At 42.0% G+C, this 22,798-nt stretch overlaps 1 protein-coding gene across 2 annotated transcripts in view; it reads left to right on the top strand.

The window, feature by feature from the left end:
- The first annotated feature begins 8,506 nt into the window (after positions 1–8,506).
- Positions 8,507–22,798, top strand: part of col2a1b (collagen, type II, alpha 1b) — a 41,210-nt gene continuing 26,918 nt past the window's right edge. Inside the window, exons 1-10 of one of the 2 annotated variants that reach the window (XM_034584661.1) lie at positions 8,507–8,896; positions 12,232–12,441; positions 13,810–13,826; positions 14,243–14,275; positions 15,103–15,135; positions 15,399–15,452; positions 16,771–16,872; positions 17,934–18,011; positions 20,060–20,104; positions 21,518–21,571. In XM_034584661.1, the coding sequence (XP_034440552.1) occupies positions 8,806–8,896; positions 12,232–12,441; positions 13,810–13,826; positions 14,243–14,275; positions 15,103–15,135; positions 15,399–15,452; positions 16,771–16,872; positions 17,934–18,011; positions 20,060–20,104; positions 21,518–21,571 (717 nt within the window). In that variant the 5' untranslated portion in view covers positions 8,507–8,805. The remainder of the gene's footprint in view (positions 8,897–12,231; positions 12,442–13,809; positions 13,827–14,242; positions 14,276–15,102; positions 15,136–15,398; positions 15,453–16,770; positions 16,873–17,933; positions 18,012–20,059; positions 20,105–21,517; positions 21,572–22,798) is intronic. The other variant, XM_034584662.1, reaches the window with a different exon arrangement.

Here is a 22,798-nt window from a genome sequence, read left to right as displayed (position 1 = left end):
TCTCTTCTTTTTAACTGCAGAACACTTGTTCCATTACTCTGCAGGGGGTGAATGAAATGAACACTTTAACTTTTTGATTTTTGGTTCTCCTGACTTCCCCAATCTACACCAAACTTAGTATGTTTCGTACTTTTTGATTTCTATCCCTCCGAAGAAGCTCAACTGGAATAAACTGTCTGTGAAAACACAAGACTGATGTTTTTGTCTGCCATTATTAATCAAGTGTTTAGGTAACATGGTGCATGGACATCATGGCTCCTTTCCTTTTGCACTTAGTCAAAGTTTCCTTCATTGAAGATTTGATTATACTAAATATGTGCACAAACCCAGACGCTAAGTGGAACGGAGAACACAGGTAAGACTTTTTCAAAGTTCTCGATTCAAGCCTGCCACTCACGTAGCATCTCACAGCTCTCTTCTCTTTATCTGAGTACTGAGACTTGCTTGGGGAGCCTTTTATTTATTTTATCTATTCACAGCTTCTATTGACACATCAACTTTTCCTCCGCAGTTGAGTGTAAAAGCTTTCTAGCGACACTTAAACCTATTTCTCCAGTATTTGTTTTTTCCACTCATCTTTTTAATGCACAAAATTAAAAATGCATGCAGAGCTTTTAAACTGTTCAGTCTAAAATGCTTAGCAAAACAAGTCATTTGATTAACTGCACTTAAAGTAACGATGGAGGACAAAGCAGAAAGGGAAAGGAAGCGAGCAGAGGGCAGTTTGAGGTTCAGCAGGTTTCCAGGTGGATCCTGTCGGAAATTTCAAGAGGCCATACAGAGCAGATGTGAGTGTGAGACTATGGGTTTTCACGGATACTTGAACTGTCAAGTATCTTTCAGCAAATAACTCTGATGCCATCCACCACAATGGTTCCCACAGAAGCAGGAAAAGCAACACAAATGATACATATCGTTACATTTTAGTTTCAATGCAATACCCGAAATAAATCAACACAGACCATTCAAATGAGAAATATACATTAACATATAAGAATTGTAGAGAAGCTTTTTATTTCTCAGGCATCAGTCTCAGTTATCTTTGGCCCGACATATCATTGTTGCAACAGGATACAATGTTCAGAGAACCTGCCGATGAAAAATGTTGGATTCTTTCTGGATGTGTGGGACATATTGAAAACTGCTCGCAGGAACGTCGACAGACCTGCCCAAAGAAAAAACCTTCCCAAATCCCAGAGCATGGGCCCGTTAGAGGTGGAAACATTGATCACACTGATAGACAAACCAGAAACATTCAGAGAAAAGGGGACAGAACTGAGAAACAGAAGAAGGAGCAGAGCTGCAGAGAAACAAAAATGATTACTCAAAGCTTCATGTTTCTCTTGCTGTTGAAACTGTATTTTCCTTTTCTCTCTCATACCTGGAGTGTTGACAACGGCTGTCGGCCAATACTACCTTCACATAGACAAATCCGCCCCTACGTTACAGTGTAAGTGCATTTGTTTATCAATCAATACCATCCAGGTCAATATTAGACTGGATATCCAGCTCAGAAATGCTTAGGAAAATACGTTCTTTTAAAAAATATGTGAAGCAGTTCAGTTATGTGGACGTCAGCTTTCACAAATGCTCATGAAGTTTCCACTTCTCCACCCCCCCCCCCCCCCCCCCCCACACTCCTTCATCATCGTGGCTCCCCTCTCTCTGTCTCTCTCCGTGTGTGACACAGTGGAGGAGTCTTAAAAACACATGCCCGGACCACTGAATCCAAGCTCTTCCAGGGATTTGGACTATTTCAGCGCGCTCCCCCGCCCCCCGACTCCTTGAAGAGATTTCCACAGGCGCTGCCACATTCTACCTCTTTCCTCTATTTTCCTCTCATTTTCTGACTCTGTCTTTCTATCTCGTCCGTACAGTTATTATGGTCAACACCTGAAATCTGTCTCTATATTTTCAATTCAAAGTTAACGCCTGAACTAAAGTAGAAATTGTCTTTTTTCTTGTCGTGAGCGTAAGGTTTTCTCATTTTCTTTTTTTGGACTGGGGCTCACGCTTTGGTGTCAAATGCTGCTAATTCAAATAGTGAGGGCTTTGTGCGAGACGCTCATTGACTTATGCAAACATAATTGGGCCGTGCTATTGACTGATGTGCTCGGAGCCAGACAGAGGGGTGTCTCTGTGTCTGAATCACCAGGTACACAGAGGTGGCCTCGCAAAAATACACACAAATGTGCACAGACGTCGTTCACAGCCAAACACACATACACACAGGTGATGTGATGAAAAACCAATGAAAGGGTGATTTTTTATCTCTCCTCTCTTCAGTGCATATTGTGATGATAACCCTGCATCACATCACATTTGGAAAGTTGAATCTTGATATTGAAAATCTAATCCTAAATATTTTTTCAGGGTCATTATTGCACTTGTTCCCATGTTGAAGCCAGAGTGAGACCTTTCTGATAACTGCATCAGAACATTAAACCGAATTAAACAATAAAACGCTGGAAGTTTTGATTTGGACGAAACACGATACATTTCCAAACGCTAATATCCGCATCAAAGCAGAGGAAGGATCTCAACATCCTGTGTAAGTTCATAACTCTCATGGCAATGTTCGAAATCAATACACCATAGTTTGTTTAGAGGCTACCGTTTATTTAGCCAAGCTGGAAACACATCAGGCTGCTAGTTCCCAGACTTTTTTTTTATCCTGCATCAATAAACATCCAAGTTCTTAAGTCGAGTCCGTGGATTTATTGTCACTAATTACTGGTTACGGCTGATGTGGACATGATGTAAGTTGTGGTGCAACAACCAAAAGGCCATCGCTTGTCAATGTAAGTCTAAAATGGGGTAAATAGCAAGTCTGGTGATGTTATTCTTAGAGTCAAACAATCCTAAAAAAGACCAAAACCATCAATTGATACAATCATTGATCTAAGTAACTCCAATGTAGCCAAAGCCATTTATTTACCAGCTGACACCGGTCGAGAGGTACACACTGGACAGGTCAGCAGCCTATCACAGGGCCAATGAACAGAGAAAAACCACCATTCACACTCACATTCACATGCTATGGTCAATTTGGCCAATCTACATGTGTTTGGAGGAAGCCGGAGTACCCAGAGAAAACACAAGTAAGCCACACCATTACCCTGGATGACATTTTGATTTGATTTGACTGACCTTGGAATGATAACTCGATAATTTCAGCTTTATGGATCTTTACAATGACTCTAATCCCACTGTTAAGATGGCAATTCCCCAAATTTAGTGCTTTGCTTCATTGTCACCGCTCTCGTAGCATAATTTTTAGCCAAGCTAGCAGGAGTTTTGAGGGGAAAAAGCTCTGAAAAGACAGTTTGCAACTAGCTAACTCAGTGGAGCATTTAGCAGCTATAAAGCCAGATATTTTCTTCAGGAGTTGGTAGCTTATATATATAAGTGAGTAAAACATCATGACTGACAGCTGAGACTGACTTGGTGTATAGACAGGACCTTGCTACCGCAGCTCTATGCCCCAGATCGCTCCAAATGCGCAAGATGGCTGCATTTTCTATCTGTGATATTATGGCTTCATTCGTGGACAGGAAGTGGAGACACGTCATCCATCTTTATATACAGTCAATGTTTCATCATATCGACTTAAACGGCGATGATATGTGAGTGTTAGTAAATGTTGGTTATCCCCATTTGGCCCAGTAGTAGAAACCAGGCTATTTGAAGTAACGTTATTATGGTTATACACAGTCTGACGGCAGCTTCTCTCAAGTCCAACCCAAACGTGACGTCATGACTTTTTGTGATGTCATGGATTCAGTTAGAGCTCTCCCTGTTGTGTGCACACCTCTCTCTCTCTCCATTATCCATCTCCTTTCCAGCCTCCGGGTCCCACCCTCTCCTCCTCTTTCAGCTGTCCCCTCCCTCACTCCTGCATTCCATCTTCCCCACCCACCTCACCTCTCCACACTCTCCCTCTACCTCTTTTTCTCTTTTTTCTGCAACTCCCATCTCAGTCCGCCTCCCTCTCTCTCTCTCTCTCTCTTTCTTTCTCCCTCTTCTTTTTTTCCCATACTCTCTGATTATCTTTCCAGACACTCTTCATTCCTAAACAGCTACAGACCTATATTCACAGACTCTTCCCATAATTTTCTGCCTCTTCAAAGCATAGGTCTTTGGCGTGCATCCTGTATGAGGCAAAGCAGACTGAACTTCCTGTAGCTGTAGATTTTCACCACATCAGAATTGCACTGAAAATGTTTCAGCACAATTCAATCAGTGTTTTTTAAAGTAAAACGTCCTAAAATTTTAGTGAGTTAATGACATGAGGAGAAAGTTGTTAAATGTTACTGTTGTCCGACAGTTTGCATGAATTATTCCTGATCTCAGGGCTTTTCATGACACACATTCGATACCTCCAGTGCCAGTGTTTATTATCTCAATCTCTCTGCAGCTTCGGGGACTCTGTCACCTTTAACCCCACACCCTGTTGGAGAGGGGGACATGTCTGTCAGTGCAGCACAGAGCGGCTCTGAAGAAGTATTCACAGTCCAGCCAGAGCACACTGCAGTCTTGTCTGGACTTACCTACAGTGATCCTAAATGCTTAAACCCTCCGTGCACACGCACAGACACCGAGATGAGAACGAGAAACTTTTCAAAGACGCAGGGTGTCATTTCCTTGGGAGTCGTCTTCAAAGACGTCTGTGGGATAAGCATATACTGAAAGAGATCATACACACATACAGGGCAACACCTATGCTCAACAATGCCTCACACATTCATGCACCAAGACCATGAATGGGCAACATGCACTCTTGTCAAGCAGCAGTAGTTTATTGGCCTTACAACTGCTGACAAATGTTCAGTCCACAAAACGCTGGCCATTGACAGCAACAAGAAAATAAGAAGCTACAGCTGATCTTCAGTCCCCAGCCTATGAATAGATAATTGGTAGTTTAGTGATCCAGGGTGTTTGATCCCTGGGCTGCACAGAGTTTAGGGCCGAGCCACAGGATCACAAAAAGAAAACGATAATGATTTGCAAGGAATTTTGCTATTCATAGTCAGACATGAGCTTTTTGTGCAACAGCAACCGCATGAAATGTCTGAGACGGCAAAATGACAAGTTGTTACAAGTTTCATGTAAGATTGTAGAGTCAGAGCTATATGAAAACACAACGCCGATTTCAAATGTGTATAAAAACAAACACATGTACATGGTTTATGAATACATGGAAATGAAAAGACCATAATTAAATATGACTCAGTTTTACTTTTGACCACATTTGACTCATAGCTGAACGAGTATTTGAGTCAAATGATTTGTTTGTATCCTAAATAAGTTTTTACACTGTACACTGTATGTTGTAGTGTTGAAATTTGCAGGTGTCTGTGTGTAATTTCCAACATGTTTGTATGTGTGAAAAACATGATTTACCTCTGATCAGAGATCAGCTCTGACTCAATAAATGAGCCTCAGAAACAATCTAACTCACAGAGATGGACACAGTTCTCCACAGACGACAGACAGACAGAGAATGGCACAAATGCTGCGCACTCAGGACGCACCAGCTGCTCCAGTTTCCAATAAAGTGTGAAGGGGACAAAGGTCAAAGCTCACAGGTCAAAACCTGCAGAGGGGTGAGGACCCTAAATAAATGATGCAACCAAACTGCCACTTGCCATTTAAATATAGTTAGAGCTGTAGCTGCAGCGTGCGAGTGGCTCCGCATGGCATGAGCACTGAGGTAGCTGCTGTGATTTATAACCTCAGCTACATGTGACGGGGTTAGAGCAGGGACAAGTGTCATTCCAGCAAAAACTCTGTGACAGCTCGGATGAGACGATCAAGGCTTCTTGGTTTGGTCCTGGGTTTCCCCTGTGAACAAAAGTGGTCCCTAAAGGTACTGCAGGTATACTACTGCAGCTGTCACAGTTTAAAGTTTTGTTTTGACAAGGAGAATAATCAGTAATGATCAGTGGTGGAATATAACTAAGAGCATTTACTCAAACACTGTACTGTGGAGGTACTTTACTTCAGCATTTATATTTTCTGTCACTTTATACTTCTGCTACTTTTCAGAGGGAAATATTACACTTTTTATTCCACTACATTAATCTGACTTCCAACCACATTACAGATTACATTTCATATTAAATATAATGGTTTGCTTTAAACCAGTCAGACTTGTTATTATCCAATATTACTAAATATAAAGTATGAAAAAGGAGGGGGGTGGACCACAGAAATACACCTGCTTTCTCTAATTTTCTACAAAACTTTATATGAGTAGCTTCAACAGTATAATGCTTTATTTTAGAATATAGCACAAGTTGGCGAATGTCCCTTATACAGCAGTAATACAAATCTAATATTAGCTGATATAATTTTAAAGTATATCACTTTTGATACTCAAAGTATACTTGGCTCATAACATCTCTGCCCTTCTCCTTAATTCAAATTCTCAATACTTTCTTTGAAAACTTCCTCCATCACTACTAAAGAATAATCCATCTCAGTCAGAAGGGGGAGCTTTTTTAACATCTTCTCTTTGCTGTTTAACATTTCTTTCCAGTGTTTGAATTAAAATGAGCTTATTATGAGTAGACCATGAAGTTGGGGTTTGAGGTGACACTGCCGTGGTTCTGGTTAGAGTATTAACATTGGACAGAGTGTAAAGTGTCTAAAATTACCTAAATTAAAACATTAAACATTTAACTGTGGTCAAAGCTAAAAGAGTTTTTATCAAATCAAGAGTTTCTGAGGACATAGATCTGCTGCAACTGTAACAGTTCTGAACAGTTCTCTCTGCACATAATGTTAACACAGAAATGTACTTTTACTTTGCCAGCTTTATCTCATCATACACAGTATGTGTACTAATATATATATGAAAGAAGTTATAGTTAAATGATTGCTTATCACTGTCAGTGACAGAAAGCAATCCTAGTACACCCATCTTTGAAATGAGAGTGAAACTGACAACTGAACAAAATGAAGTGCTTCTAATAAACGTCCCTACTTGTAATTCTACCAAAGACCCATTGGTTCTCACTGGGTTCTCTTCCTAAGAGTGTAGCACACTGCACCAATAAACACATCCAACAATAACAAACTGCATAAAACCTCTTTAATCCCTATTTGAGCTTGGTGATTGGATAATATCGTGCAGTGGTTACATGAACTTTCTATCAGTCCCGAAGGCAGTCAGAAGTTAAGGATAGAATCTGGTTTATTAATAAAACACATAAAAGTGGAATCTTTTTACCTCATATCTTGAATCTCAGAGGGATTATGAAGTTGACGGGTGTGCGAGCAGTGATCTATGTGCTGTTGGTGCAAATGCTAAATGAATAGAATCACAAGCCATTCTTGTTTATTGCATTTACTCTCGCAGACAAGTCCATTAAGGCTAATGATTCTATTAACTGTCAGTTAATCTGCTAATTATTTTCTGGATTAATCAATAATTGAGTCATGCCCAATTTCCCAGTGCCCAAAATAAATCCATCATGAGAATATAGCTAGATATCAATTCTCTTTCAATGATGAAACTCCAACAATGACTGATTCTAACTTGTCAGAACATATGCAGGTTATCATGGATTTTTTGGGGTTAAAAATTAGTGTGGAGTATTAAGCTTCATAGAAACGAATCAGGGACTTGATCAACATGTATCTGTTGTATTGCTTGACCACATGGTTATTTATCTATCTATCTATCTATCTATCTATATATAGTCAACGTATAAGTTATAACCCATAAATTGATGGAGCATTAAGTGATGAGTAAGTAAGTGCCCTAAAAGTATAACAATATTGGATTGGGGGACTTCATGATACATTTTAAATCAATATCATATACATCATTGTGACTTATGCAGTTTATTTATGGCTCAATGAGAACAAAATATGTGAAAAACTCCCTTTTTTCACTTTCTATATTCCAGACTTGCTTCCTTGTGGGTGGTCACAGTATAAATCAATATTTTCTTTTCATTTGTATGTCATGAAGTTGTTATTTAAGAGATCAGGAGAATCTTTGAGTGCCAGTTATATTGAATGGGTTTATTTTGCCAGAGTATAATCTTGTCCACTCTGAGTTTCACTCCAGGATCAATATCTTAACAAAGTTACACCCCAATATATGACAGTGTCTCTGTAGCACACACCTTTACTGTCTTTAAGTGAATATATTAATAAATCATATTATTCTGGGAAATCATTTGTCTTTAGTTTCCCTGCAGGTGTCACAGTGTAATTCATCAGAGACACATGAAACATGGAGCTGAAATGAAACTTTCCTCAGGACACTTCACCTGCCATCATCCAGAAGAAGAAGACCGAGCGACCCTGACATCCCTGCGCTTTTAAAGAAGGCAGGGGGGGGGAGGGGGGGCACCACAGTGAGAGGGTGGAGGAAGAAGAGGGTCTGAAGTTTTTTTGGGTTCAGTAGCAGCACGTGGAGAAGGGAGTGGTCTGGGATAATGGAACCTGGGAGACAGAATGGGAGGGAGTCGGGGCTCAGGTTTCAGCCTGACAGGGGGTAAGGGGCCGGGCTGATATTTGGGAATATACGAAGATTCATTGAAGGCAACGGGACACATAAAACTACAGCGTCTGGCCTAGAGGCGGTCGGTGCTGAGTTTCTGCTGCAGGTCCGGGTCCTGCCGCTGGATTCCCTCAATCGGTCCTCTCGTTTTTTTTTTTGGAAAGGGTGAATGTCGAGTGGTTTGGCTTTTGCAACTGGGGACACACGCACCAAACACTGAGAGAAGCCTCCGCTACCTTCGCACCCGTATTTCTCCCCCAAGGGCCCTGCATGTCTAATATTTAGACATGTTCAGCTTTATGGATTCCAGGACTGTACTGCTGCTTGTAGCAACCCAAGTCTGTCTATTAGCCGTTGTGAGATGTCAGGATGACGACCGTAAGTGATACGTTTTGTTTTTTATTCCAGAGCTGTAATAAAATAAATGTTAAAGTTATCATAAGATGCATGTGGAGAGCTTGTGTTCTCACGTTGATCTGAATGTGTTTATCTTGAAGCATAGCACGTGAACTTTGATCAGTTTTAAAAGCTGCTCTGGTGCCACTCTGCAACTTTTACGCACGGAAAGTTACAACTTTGTGCAGCAAACCTGTTGCAGGTAAAGTTGTCTGACTGATGATAAGTTGTGAACTGTGTCCGACAAAAACACTGATGATACTGTGTCCAAAAGATGCGATGAAACTCAGTGTATCAGAGCTGTGGACGTGCGTAAAAAGGTGGAATGGATCATGGGAGCCTGTGGGTCGAAACAAGATTTATTTGTTTTCTTTGGTGCGCAAAGTTATTTTTTATACACTTTCATTGTGTTGACAGCTGTGTTTATTCATTCTTGTCAAAGTTTACATTCTCAGTCATAGTTTGAAAAGTGAAAATCACAAGAATCAGGTTTCGATCCACTCTAGTGGAGCTCAATGCCTTATAGCCTAAACCTCCCCTTTCTGGACACCTGTGGGTGCTTTAGGGGCCTTAAACTGCAGATTCACTTAACACAGAGGGTGAGGGGGGGAGAGAACGGATAAAAAGTGAAAGGTGGTCAGGCTCAAGGGCCTTTGGTGAAAAGTGCTCACATTCCTTAGCTGTCACAGGGCATCCAGGCAACTCCTGGCTTGTTGAGGTGGAAAGGTGCACAAATAACCAACATTTCCATAAAAATAACCTCAAGAATCTGTTGACCCTTCAAATATCTTCATACCTGCAGAGTCTCTGCTCTCTCTGTGGTTTGCTCTGAGATTATCCATCATCACTATTGATTTGAGTATCCACAGGAGACACGTGAGAGTGAAGGTGTGCCAACAGAATTTGGAGCCAGAAATAATGTTCCATATGATTTCAGGGTTTCCATCTGCTCAAAAGATTAACCAGAAAGCAGTGACAGTCAGCCCAGAGTGAGAGAGAGACAGAGCCAGGGTGCAAGGGAGAGGTGACTGGAAAAATATAGGACGGAAGAAGGGAACTTTACTGTTGAAATTCTGAGTAGTGCAGTATTTTCTCAGTATGAAATATGTCATGCTTCCTAACCTTTTAGAGCAAAGGAAAGGTGGGTGTTTTTTTTTTTAGAGGAATGAGAAAAAAAAGGGTGGAGGGGTGCTTATGCCAAAGAAACTGCGAGTCTCAGGTTACCCTCTCACAGACGAAAGCCCCTGGTTATAATGCAAGTCCTTTCCTCTGCGCTAACTGGAGGCAAGAATTATTTTTTTCTGGGAGACGCTCAAGTGGTGAAGAGGTCTGATTGGGACCTCAGCGCCACAGGTTCGATGGCCCAGAGACACTCAGATGGCCCAGAGTTCAGTTCTTCAGTCAGAGGCCGCTGACTGACCTGTTCATTTAGGTGAGGAGGCCAGAAAACCAATCAGACACTGGTCAGAGTTAGATCGAGGCCTAAAAGTTGAAAAAATACAGTGAAAACTGATTTGATCCTACTGTCCTCGACGTACACCTGGGTTCACTTTAAAAACTTTCATTGTTCATTTTACTCCCCCTGGAAAACAGAACGTCTGCCAACACATGGGAAAGGAGACGTAGAAATTATCTCCAGTGATGAAAAGCCAGCTTTCTATCAGCTCTGCAGCAGATAGAGGAGCCCTTGTCCCAGAATATCCAGTCTCAGAGGAATCTTTCATATCAGAGTCAGTGAAAGGACAGGTGCAGGCCTTTGACAGTGCGTCCAGGCCTGTAAAACTACACGTCAAAACCGCAAAGTATGTGCATGAAAGCTGTCCATTTTCCTCATTTTTTGGGGGGGTGGATGTGTTTGAACTGGCATCTGACACAGCTATGGCTTCCAGATGGGGTTTAAAATGCTCCCCCGTGTTTATACAAGGCAATGGTTTGTGAATTGCCCACTCTGTCCCCTTCCAGAAAGACCTCATTCATTGCCAGTGAGGTCCGTTAGGTTACCTAGCGTTGAGGTAAATATAGCTACTGTACTCGCTCCCTCTCCTCACACCGCACACTCTCGGCCTTGCGCACCTTGAGGCCTTTCTCCTGGCGGGTCGCACACTCTCACCCCTCAGTGCAGGTTCACTGGCTCCAATCAGAGCATCTCTTTGAGCTTGTGTTTGGAAAGTTAAGTGCCAGACTGGCTAATGGACTGGAATATGGCTAATGACCTGCGTCTATTGTTAAGTTTTCTTGAAGTGGTGTAATTTAGGCAGCGTACAGTACCTGTATTGAAACACACACACCCCCCCACCTCCATCACGTGATCCTCTGCTCTATTTGCAAAGCAGTGGTCCGAGAATTAAAAAATATGCATTCACTGAAAGCAGAGTCTGTCTGCTTAGCAGTAAATGAGGGTGTCTCCTGCAATGTAAACTGGCCCTATATTTATCTTGTGGAGGAATTCAGGCACATGGTCTCCGGCTCCTGTTCAGTTATTGGAGGTTTCTTGCAGGTCTCGCTCAGCTTCACTGTGAACATGTGATGTTACACTGCCGCCGTGTGGCTCCAGGAGAGGTTGCATCGATCAATAACAGGACTTGATGTTGTTAATGATAAGGGATGATTTTACTTTTGTTGTTGTTGTTATTTGAAGGTTATTTTTGGATCCAGACAATATGTTTTTTGGCTGAACAGGAGATACAAACTTTTGTCAACTGTAACGAGGACGATAAAAAGAGTTCTATTGTTTTGTTTTATCCTAATAAATAAGACAATCAATCTCAACCAGACATGGGTCTGTAGCCGACATTAGTTCATAAGAATCAATTAGGATGTTTTGTTTGGAAATAAGATAACATAAATTTGGATAAGATAAGTTAAGATAAGATAAATTTGAATAAGATAAGATAAGTTAAGATAAAGTAAGATAAGATAAGATAATTGTCTTTTTACAGCGGCAGATGCAATGAACTAAACAAGAAAGCACATGAAAGAATAAAATAGAATAAAAAATGAAAATAATAATATGCACCTTTCACTACAGGTGGAATGTTACTTGCAGAGAAACGTACTTGGGTAAAACGCAGTGGCACAGGATGATTGCATGAAGATCCATACTGTATTTGTGCGTTATGTGTATGAGATATAGAAATAATATATTCCTGTTATTGTACTGCATATGTGTTTTGCATGGTTTGCTTCCCATTTATAACTTACAGTCAAACTTGTGTTGTTACACATCGCAGTGATTTCTGTTCACACCTGATGCCTAATCCTTTTTTTTCCTCCCATCGTCCACCTGCCTGTGTGCCTCACTGTAATCTCACACACAGAGGAGGACCCTATTAGCTGTCTACAAGACGGACAGAACTATAATGACAAGGACGTATGGAAACCAGAGCCGTGTCGCATCTGTGTGTGCGACACCGGAACCGTCCTGTGCGACGAAATTGTCTGCGAGGAGCTAAAAGACTGCTCCAAACCCGAGATCCCATTCGGAGAGTGTTGCCCCATCTGCGCAGCTGAAACGTCCACGCCCATCGGTTGTAATTTATTTATCTCACACCTCTCATAAATAAATTACTGTGCCACGTCATGTTGTTTACTTTGGGGGAGAAAAAGGACAGTTTTGGTATCAATCAAAGGTCGATTCATCAGGCCTGGACTGCATGTCGCCCTTTGATTTGATCCTGTTTCCTGTCCCCAAAGCAAACAAATGACAAGAAATGAACGACAGCAGTGACACTTCTGACAGTACTTCAGTGAAATGCTACCTCATCCTCACTTTTCTTCAGTATAGCTGGCTCACCTTGGCCCCATCTTGTTTGAATACACTGTCCTTCCCAGAGTATCATGAAGACATATGGGAGTCATTAAGGAAATACCTCAGTCAAGCAGACACGGCCTCACATTTCTACACTATATCCTCTCTGTGGACTTCCACAGATCAGACGGCAAGAAACGACTACTGAGGCTTTTTCAAGGAGTCTCTGGCCACATTTTAAAACTGCCACTGGCCTCCTGATGAACAGGGACCTCGTTGGTCAGCTCTGGAAATGAATTTGGATGAGGAGCATGGAAGGAACCAGAAGTGTCACTGTTTGCAATGCATGCTTATTGATCAAAATGCTTTATAAACTGCTTATCCTACATTCAAGGCAAAGTTCAGTGCTTAGTAGTACTTTGTAACATTGAGAGCATCATTTTAAGTTATTAACCACCTACAAACAGGGCTGGTAATGACTGAAATGTGTCTGACTCACCTTTTATCAGGTCAATTAAACTGTCATTAAATCCAGAATCTTAGTTACTTAAAAAAAATGAAATTCTATACAATTTTATGAAGCTATGTCTTTTATGGCCATTTACATTTGGACAAGATTTGATATTTGAGAAGTTTATTGTTATGGAATCAGGACTTCATCATATTGGAAGTTACACCAAAAACTAATTTTATATCATTTCAGTGATATACAGCCCAGACTAAAAAGGGATTTTTTAATATTGATACTTGCTTAGTGCTTATTATTTCCCTTCGCTTATTAAAATGCTTTAAATATATGACAAATAAAACCCAGCTTGGGCCTATATTTAATACTGTGATGAAAATATATACAGTATATATAACACAGGCTACTTCCGTACCTCTTCTTCCTACCCTTCTCTCTGCTTTGCCTCTGCTTTGATCTCTTAAAAGATGGTGATTCAACACTTTCTCAATCCAGATGGGCTCTTTGGGCTCCAGGAGTGTTGGTGGTGGTCTTCAGAGTCATTTAATTTAGGTTATCAGCCTGTATGGATCCTAATGGGCCTGTGGAAAACATTGTGCACCCTTGATGGATTGTTTCTGTGTCAGCCAGTTGCTAACCATGATCTGTTTTCCCCCTCTACCCATCCTGACCACGTGACAGGAACCCCTGGAGCTAAGGTGAGACCATATTTGTGTGTGCGTGTGTGTGTGTGTGTGTGTGTGTGTGTGTGTGTGTGTGTGTGTGTGTGTGTGTGTGTGTGTGTGTGCGACCTGAAGCTCCCCAGCACCTGCAGTTAAAGTTGTATCTGTCCCAGGCTCACATCAGTGCTGAGTGTCCCTGTAGTTTATGGATTTGGACGATACTTTGATGTGAAAAAGCTTTTGCCAGAAGGATAACAGTCACATCCTGCCCCACACTCTGTGCCGCATGAATGTGTCTCATGATACTCTCTGTCATCCTACTTATTTACGTATTTTCAGCAATATTTTGCTGCAGTTTCCTGATAAAATAGCAGCATTTGCCATCAGAAGCTTTTAGAAACTGTAGCTCTAATGCTAATTTCTGTTTTTACGCTTCATCTTTTCAATAACAGGGGCAGAAAGGCGAACCCGGAGATATTACCGATGTAAGTTGACATCACACTACTGCAAACTACAACTCTTTTCATTTGAAGATACTCGATAAACTGGTTTTATCGAAGAGATCCCTTTCAACCTCATATGGAAAACGTGTACAGTTTAAATGCACAAAATGTAAAATGTCCACTGGGAGTGACTATATGCAATAGAAAGTTTATTTCCCCATAAAATACACTCTCCACCGGAGTAGAAGTAGCATTAATTGGAAAAACTTAAGTGAAACACTTGAATAAATGTACTCAGTTATATTCTCCCACATTATCCCAGGCTGTGGATGTGTGTTATAGATTTTCCAAACTACTGAACTAGATACCATCCCTCAGTCTGAGGAAATAACAGAAGAATTTAAGGATTGTGTCTGAGAAAGAGAGAAGAAATGTGAGGAGAGAAGGCAGCTCTGTTTGCCCACGCAGCAGGAGGAGGACCGAGCAACGGCCTCCATACAATCCTCCATACAGTTTGTCAGAGCCGAGAGAGAGAGAGAGAGAGAAAACTCTGTGCTGCACCTGGAAATGCTTTACCCATCTGAGGGAATACAACTTCACGGCAGGAAATAAGAAGCCATTGTTTATTGCACGTTCCTCATAATGCTTTGCCCGAAGAGATCGGCAATTAGCAAGTCTGCTCTGATGGGAGCGAGATAATGTTTCCCCCCTCGACTGCGAGGAAATCTCACGTGTGCAAAAGCATCTGGAAAATGTACATTGTAGTGGTTGTGTTCAGTTTTAGCTCTGCAGCATTCCTTCATATGTCACATTAAACAGTGATGGTAGAATTCAATACTAATTCTCTTTTTTCTTTTCTCTACCTGCAGGTTGTAGGACCGAGAGGACCATCTGGCCCTATGGTATGCACCTATTTCTGGATTTGTACATTTTTCCCTTTCCAGAGCTGCTGTATGAGAAGATTGTTTTGTCCTAGAAAGAGTCTGCATTCACAGCCTCCGTATAAGTGTTAAATTTAATAACCAGTTGCAGCGACAGGAAATAGAAAACGTATCCGACCTCAACAGTAGCAGAGTTCACAGGCTGCAGCTGTTTCCTCAACTCTCCTGTGCTGAGGTAACGCCTGAAGTCACTCAGACTGCTTCACTGTCTCCCGTTTACCCAGGGCCCACCAGGAGAACAAGGAGACCGCGGATCAAGAGGAGACAAGGGAGACAAGGTCAGTGTGAAAACTCTTCGTCTTACTATTCGCCCCAGACCCTTGAACTCTACACGCACACTCCGCTCCTTTAAGAGGCACAGTACGCCCTATTGAATGTGAGAGCTTTAGGTCTTTGGCGGCAGAGGGGGGGGGGGGGGGGGGGTGGGGTATACCTGCTATAGTATGCAGCTTTGCAGAATGGTAGCCTTTCAGCGAGCTGCTTGGGTCTGACTGGTCATGTGTCGTTTCCATTAGGCGGTGTGGTCTGGGTTGTTTAACAGATGTGGGACTGTCGGAGTCTCATAACGTAAAAATCTGCTGCTCTCCGAGGCCTCACACTCCGAAATCAGCGTCGTCGCGTTCGCCAGGCTTTGATCATCACACTAAGTGATCCAGTTTATTCCTTGTAGTCGTCTTGTTTTTTGGAGAGTTGAGCACAGGGCGGATTTAATTTTTTGGCGAGCAGAGGTTGAATAGTCTTCTAGGTGTTCAGCACATTCTTTGTTCAGGTTCCCCTTGCAGGGTAGTTTGTCACTACATGCACAGAGGTATGCCAGGTAGTCTCGTTCGGGCTGATAAATCATCAGCATTCACAACAGCCTCTGAGGGGAAGAATTATGCAATTGTGTTTGGGGGAAAAAAGTTGAGCCTACTTGTGAAGTTTATTTTATCTTTAAATGTCCAGTGTGTGTCCGTTCATAAAAGCAAACTTCACTTCTGATGGAGCTGTGTTTGCTACCAGCTGCTCAGGTGTAGTCACGTTGGAGAAGGTTCAACTGAGCATTAAGCTCCTGTCAACAGTATCTGCAGAGAAACGTTGTCCAGCTGTGTGTCGTCTGCCAACAACTGTGTAATGATTTATTCAAAAGGACTTCTAAGTTGAAATATTGGCAAAATGAATTATTGCTAAATGGTGATGGCCAAGGGGATTGGCCAAGGTGAGATTTGCAGTCATAAACAATGTGATCAGAACAAAAGGGGATGATTTTTTCACATGTATGCATTTTGTTATCAAAGAGGACACTGCCAAAAGTGAGAGCAGCGTATTTGACATTTCTCAGAATCCAACTTCTCAAATGTTGACATTTGCTTCTTTTCTCCATTTGCTTTTTTAAGAAGTTAAATGATTTAAAGTTTTTGAAAGCTGGTTGGACAAACTAAACATTTGAATATGTCAACATAAGCTTGTGGAAATTGTGATTGCAACTTTTCCCACATTTAAAGGATCAAATTATTAGTCAAATGATGGAGATTCATTAGTAAACGACCCTCAGTTGCAGTGGTTGCCTGTGGTTGATTTTACATTAACTCCCGTTCTCTTTTTTAACTGTTCCAGGGAAACCATGGTCCCCGTGGCAGAGATGGTGAGCCTGGCACCCCCGGAAACCCCGGCCCCCCTGGACCCGCAGGACCGAACGGACCCCCTGGCCTTGGAGGAGTAAGTGTCCCGTGACAAGCAGGGGCGGTGGACTTGCATTCACTGCAGACGTAGGAGCTGACAGGTCGAACACTGTTGCAGGAGCCAAGTGTGGGCTCACTTTGAATGGCGTGGAATAAGCAGAGAAAATCAGGGAAGAATTTAAGAGCACAAAAGACGTGGGGAATCACAGTCAAAATGGGAGGAGGCAGAAAGACAACAGCGAGTGGATGCAGAGAGAGAGAGAGAATAGATCGAATGCCTCCGATTCTTTGCAGGAGAAAAGAAGGGAGGAGGTGGGCTGCGGGGAGAGGGAGGTGGACGGGCAGGAGGTATTATGATAGACTCGAGGAGGGGAAGGGAAGGAGCTTTTCTGGTTGGGGGTGGGGGCAAGGACACAAGGAGAGTCTTTGTGAAGGAGAGAGAGATGAAAACTGTTCTCATGCCTCTCCGTCTCGCCGCCGTCTGCGTCAGGACCCGCGTGAAGAACTCTGATCATCTGTTAAAAAGCTGATCCTCTCCTGACAAAATGACACAGCATCGTTCAAACTCTGCAACAAAAACATTTCACAACACAAGATGCACATTTAAAAGTTTACATCACGGACTCTGAAACAGCCAAACCTCAGATTTTTCACAATAGAATATTTGTCAACATTTTCTTTTCATTATTTCCCATAAGATAAAAATGACTTCAGGGCAAAGCAGGTTAGCTGATAACTTTAAAAGCTTGATTCCACTTAGACTTAATGATGAATATAATACATTAGATATATACACATCACCTTTAAGTATTTTATTATTCCATCTTCATCAGTTTATCTTGTTTTACCTGCTTTAGGTGTTTCCTAATTCCAAATGTATGAGATTTACGATAGTGTTTCCTCACTTCCTGTTGATGTTGTCTTGTTCTGTGTGTGGATGGAGGTGGGTGGATGGGTGGGGGGGTTCGTTCTTACTGATTTTATAGTTTCTAATGCTTTTATTCTGTAAAGCTCTTTGGTTTATATGGAAAGTGCTTTACAAATAACGTGTGATTGATTCGACAAACTCTTACGCTCTCTGTCCTCTGCCTCTTTCAGAACTTTGCAGCTCAGATGGCCGGTGGCTTTGACGAGAAGTCCGGCGGCGCACAGATGGGTGTGATGCAAGGACCGATGGTGAGCGAGCGATGATGAGCCGAGACCTGCTGCTACTCCCATGGTCATTTGTTTCACTGCTAATGAATCTGCTAGGACGCAACAGTTTGATCAGGAGCAAAGTGTTTAGAAGAAGAATTCTGCCTCAGCCAACATCTGCATCTCTGCTTTAAGTGTCGGGAGTGAAATACTGAATCCCGGCTACCTCCAAAGTTTTTTTTTAATGGCTGATTCTGCACTTTGGCCTTTGCGGAGGAGCACAATCAACTTCCTCACATGCACAAGAGAAGCATCACACTTTTATTAAATGTGTTAAACTGCGAGATGGACACATCATCAGCATCGTTCCTCATCAGGAGAGAAAGTACCCATGTAGGATTTAAAACCATCCAAGTGTCGGGGAGAAAAGAAACGACACATTCCTGCATCCCGAAGGAAAATTGACGCTTCACGTGGAGTACAGAGCGCTCATTTTATAAATTGAGGAAACAGCCATTGATGGTGATTATACTCGAAGCCAATGAAAACCCACCACCGCTGCCGTCAGTTAGCATGGCAGCGTGCCTGTGATGGAGTAAGGAGCACACTGGATGCTATTTTGGTCTAGAGAGCCACAGAGAAGCTTGGCAGCCTCTCAGTCCTGCGGAGGTTTGAGACACCGCCGATCAGATCCGCCACAGCTGGCAGCAGTGTGTGTGTGTGTGTGTGTGTGTGTGTGTGTGTGTGTGTGTGTGTGTGTGTGTGTGTGTGTGTGTTTGGCATCACTCCTCCTGACTGACTGTCCCTTCACATGTCTGAGAGCACTCCACAGAACTGGGACCTTTTGAAGCCAGCTCATTTTTAATTTGGGAGCTTATCGGGGGAGGGACTGACTGCACTGATGTTAAATCACAAGTCAAGCACACATCCCACTCACACAGGCTGGACCCCAAAGTATATCCATGCACCTACATCCCAAACCCTCAAACAACGCTCTCACTGAAATGAATACACACACACACACACACACACACACACACACACACACACACACACACACACACACACACGTCCCTAAAACACACATTCTCAGATCTTGGAGGTATAGAGCCCCATTGATAGGCTCCTACCGACCTTGGTGAAGGCTTCCCACTCCCACTGAAAGGTGACTTTCATTGCCCTTCTGAGGACCACTGTGCCGGGCGGGGACATTTTCTTTGGCTGCCATCCCTGACTTAATTATTTTTTTTAAATCATAACCATGAAGCTGAAATGAAGGTTTACACAGGAGAGCCCACTGAGAGAAATATGTATTTGATCCAGGAGCAAAGCTGCCACAACCAATCAAGTGTATTACTGAAGAACTTGGAATCTTGTCAAACTTTATTGTGAAGCCTCATTATTCCTCTTGCAGCTAATTTATATACTTGTGTGTGTGTGTGAGTGTTTGAGAGAGAAAAGCAATTAAGATTTGGCTCATCACCTCCACAGAATGTGATTTTTCTCTTGTTGAGCACCGATGCATGAAGTTGAAGCAGAAATGACTCAGGCATGTGACTCCAGCCGGAAGCACTGGCTGAGGCGATTAGGGTTCAGCCAGAGGAACATTTACTTTCAGAAAATCTCACCTCGTCCTGTTGTGATGACATCTCACAACTCTCTGAACCCAGACAGTTCAGTGCTGATGCTGTTTTCCCATCCCTTGTCAAAGTGTAAGAAGTCATGTGGCGTTCAAGCTACTGCTGATGACCTTTGAACTGTAGAAACACACGGCACGTGGGAAAAGAGCAGAAGAAGAAGAAGAAGAAGGGATGAACAGAGAGAGGGATGAAGAGTGAATGCTGCTGAGGAATTTGAAACGATTTATGGATTTGACAGGACGAGATGATGAGTTTTGTTTAGCTTGAGGGCAAAGCAGGTGAAACGTTTTCCTCACAGAGTTCATGTGGACAAAACTCAAAACAGAATTGCTAAATGTATAAAATAATTGTGCACCAGTCTGTTTTATGCCTTTGTGTGGTTTTAACAGTGATAAAAGGATGTGATAACATGTCGTTAGCCTGATGTCGTGTCTCTTGTCTTCCCCTCAGGGCCCCATGGGACCCAGAGGACCACCTGGCCCCAGTGGATCACCTGTAAGTACCTCCTCTACTCCCCAGACAACACACGAGCCAGACACACCTGCAGACGACATCCTGTGCGACAGGATGCTGAAAACTAAACATTATAATTGTTACGTGCTCGATGGCACCTTGTCTACTTCCTCTGCGTGTGAGGATTTATTATTTATTCACATATAAATAACAGTAATGACTCCGGAATGCCCAGCAGAGAGAAGATCACGCTCTGTCAGGGATAGATCTGAACACACGGCTCAGGTTCTAGTGTTTTACGGAGGAAGGTGGCACACAAAGAATAAGCCTGTGGGGTATTTTCCTATATGCCACAACCCAGATGTACTGTGGAACACCTGTCAGGCTTTCACGTAGAGCCTACCAGGTTTAACCCTTCAGCTCCCGATCTCCTCGCATATTTTCTGTTCCTGCCCGCAGCCGAGCTCCAGCTTCCAGAGCGAAGCTATTAGGTTGTAGGCGATGCCAGCCGACTTGCCTCAACTCGATGGTTGATGGTTTAATCACCCTGAGCCCTCTCAGTTTCTTCTTACACGTGCGGCTGCTCAGATCACATTCAAACAGATTATCTGGCATTTGTAAAGAAGAAGTGTCTGTTTACAAATCTGCAGTTTGTAATCAAGACAAAAAAACAAATACAAAGTAACTTTGTAATGATTTTTCATGTAGATTTACTCGTTAAAGGTGTATATGAAGAGGATATACCTGAATATATAGATGTGCTCTGTATTACAAGCCTTGTTTTTTAACTGTAAATTAAGATGTGGAATTAAATTGAAAGTGACATCTGACCAGAACACAAAATAATGAGTTTAACTGATTAATCAGAAAAGCAAAAAGCAGCTAGTTTGTTGATCAATTGATTGTTTCAGTCATTTTTTTAAGGTAAAGTAATGAAAAGAAATGCTTCACATTCTTTGGAGTGAGAACTGGCTCCTAAACTGAAAACTATTGGGTTTGGGTTTTTTGGTCAGACAAAACATTTGAGCTGCAGATTTTTGGATGTTGTAATGAGCATTTCTCACGATGTTTTGAAATATTTGAGTCTAAACTAGACTGAGTTTATCGAAAAATATCTCAAGATGAATAAGGAAACTTTTTCAGCCATACAAATGACAAAGATTTAGAAACATCCAAATCTGTAGTAACAACGGTGCCTCAAACTAAGACTTAGATATATTTAGATTCAAATTCAAATTATTTTGAATATGTCAAGATATGTTTATTATCAAAGTTTCACATTTTAGAAGCTTAAATGAGAGAATTTATACTTAAACTACAGTTATTCCATTATTAAAGTAGGTCAGGATTAATTAGATGTTGATTACCTGTTTTTGAGCCTTGTCTTTGCCACTGTTTATATTAAAGAAGTTCTTCACTTATCAAACTCTCTGCTTTTTTTTTTCTTCATCTCAGGGCCCACAAGGTTTCCAGGGTAACCCAGGAGAGGCTGGAGAGCCCGGTCAATCTGTGAGTGTCCCACAGAGAACGATTCGTCCTCCCCTCCACTTTACATGCTGTCTTATAAATCCTTGCTCTATTTGCCTTTTTCATAAACTCCTCAGATGTCCCCCCCCCCCCTTCCTCCAGCCTTATATAAGCCTTTTCTTCTTCTTTTCCTTTTTCATACACCTTCGTTGACTCATGTCTGACTTTTTTTGAAAGGATTTCATCGTCCACAATAACATGAGTTTGAAATGACTTCAACAGACGATATAAAGTAAATCTTATATCTTCATACAGTATCGTAAAAGAACTAAAACACCAGTGAGGTGCAACTGAAGTCAGTTCAACCTCATCCTGCTCAGTTTTACTACCTCATTCTGAAACTTCATCCACAGCTTCTCCTTTGTAGCTTCACTTCACTTCCATTAACACTTTCTAACCTTTCACTGCAGACCACTCACTTTATTTACAAGCATTTGCAAACATTTTGTGTTGTATTTCGTCTCTTTCCTCGCTGCACCCACTTTACCCTTTCTTAAACCCCTCCAGTTGTTTTCCAAACTCCAGACTGTCCCCTCCTTTGCTTCCCGTTCCCTCAGCAGGTAGAAAACACAGGGTCTCCCCACTGCTGTGTTAATCTGCCCCTGTGGAGTTCAGATAAGCTGAGGTGCCCTCTCTGTTAGAATATGTGCCGGTCCATCATTAAGCGTGATTAAAATCAAGCTTCTCTCCAGAAAAGAACTTGACAGTCGGGGAAGGGTCACGGTGTCAGCTCAGTGTTTGTAAAGCGCAGGGAAAATTTTTTAGCCCGAGTCCATTAAGAGTAAAAATGACCAACAATATGTCATTGATACATTGATACTGCTAAAATAAAAATAACTTATATTATTGCAGGTCAGTGTTTCCAACAAGGATTGAAAGTTTTTTTTTTTGTATTTTGTCTGTAGATTCACTTCATTAGTCAAGACACAGTAATACAGAGAGAGAGAGAGAGAGAGAGAACGAGAGAGAGAACGAGAGAGAGAGAGAGAGAGAGAGAGAGAACGAGAACGAGAGAGAGAGAACGAGAGAGAGAGAGAGAGAGAGAGAGAGAGAGAAGTTATTTAGAAGGAAAAACTGTAATAGGACCAATGATAATGTCATAACACATTAAGTTCATAACCTAATGGAGAAACTGGCAGAAAGAGAGAAAGATTGAAAACAGCTGAACTTTATAAAAAGGATATTTGTTATTTGTTCCGTCTCTTTGGT

The sequence above is a fragment of the Hippoglossus hippoglossus genome, chromosome 5 (assembly GCF_009819705.1).
Source record: "Hippoglossus hippoglossus isolate fHipHip1 chromosome 5, fHipHip1.pri, whole genome shotgun sequence".
In the NCBI taxonomy this organism is placed as follows: domain Eukaryota; kingdom Metazoa; phylum Chordata; class Actinopteri; order Pleuronectiformes; family Pleuronectidae; genus Hippoglossus; species Hippoglossus hippoglossus.
This window is presented reverse-complemented; position numbering and strand designations above follow the sequence as displayed.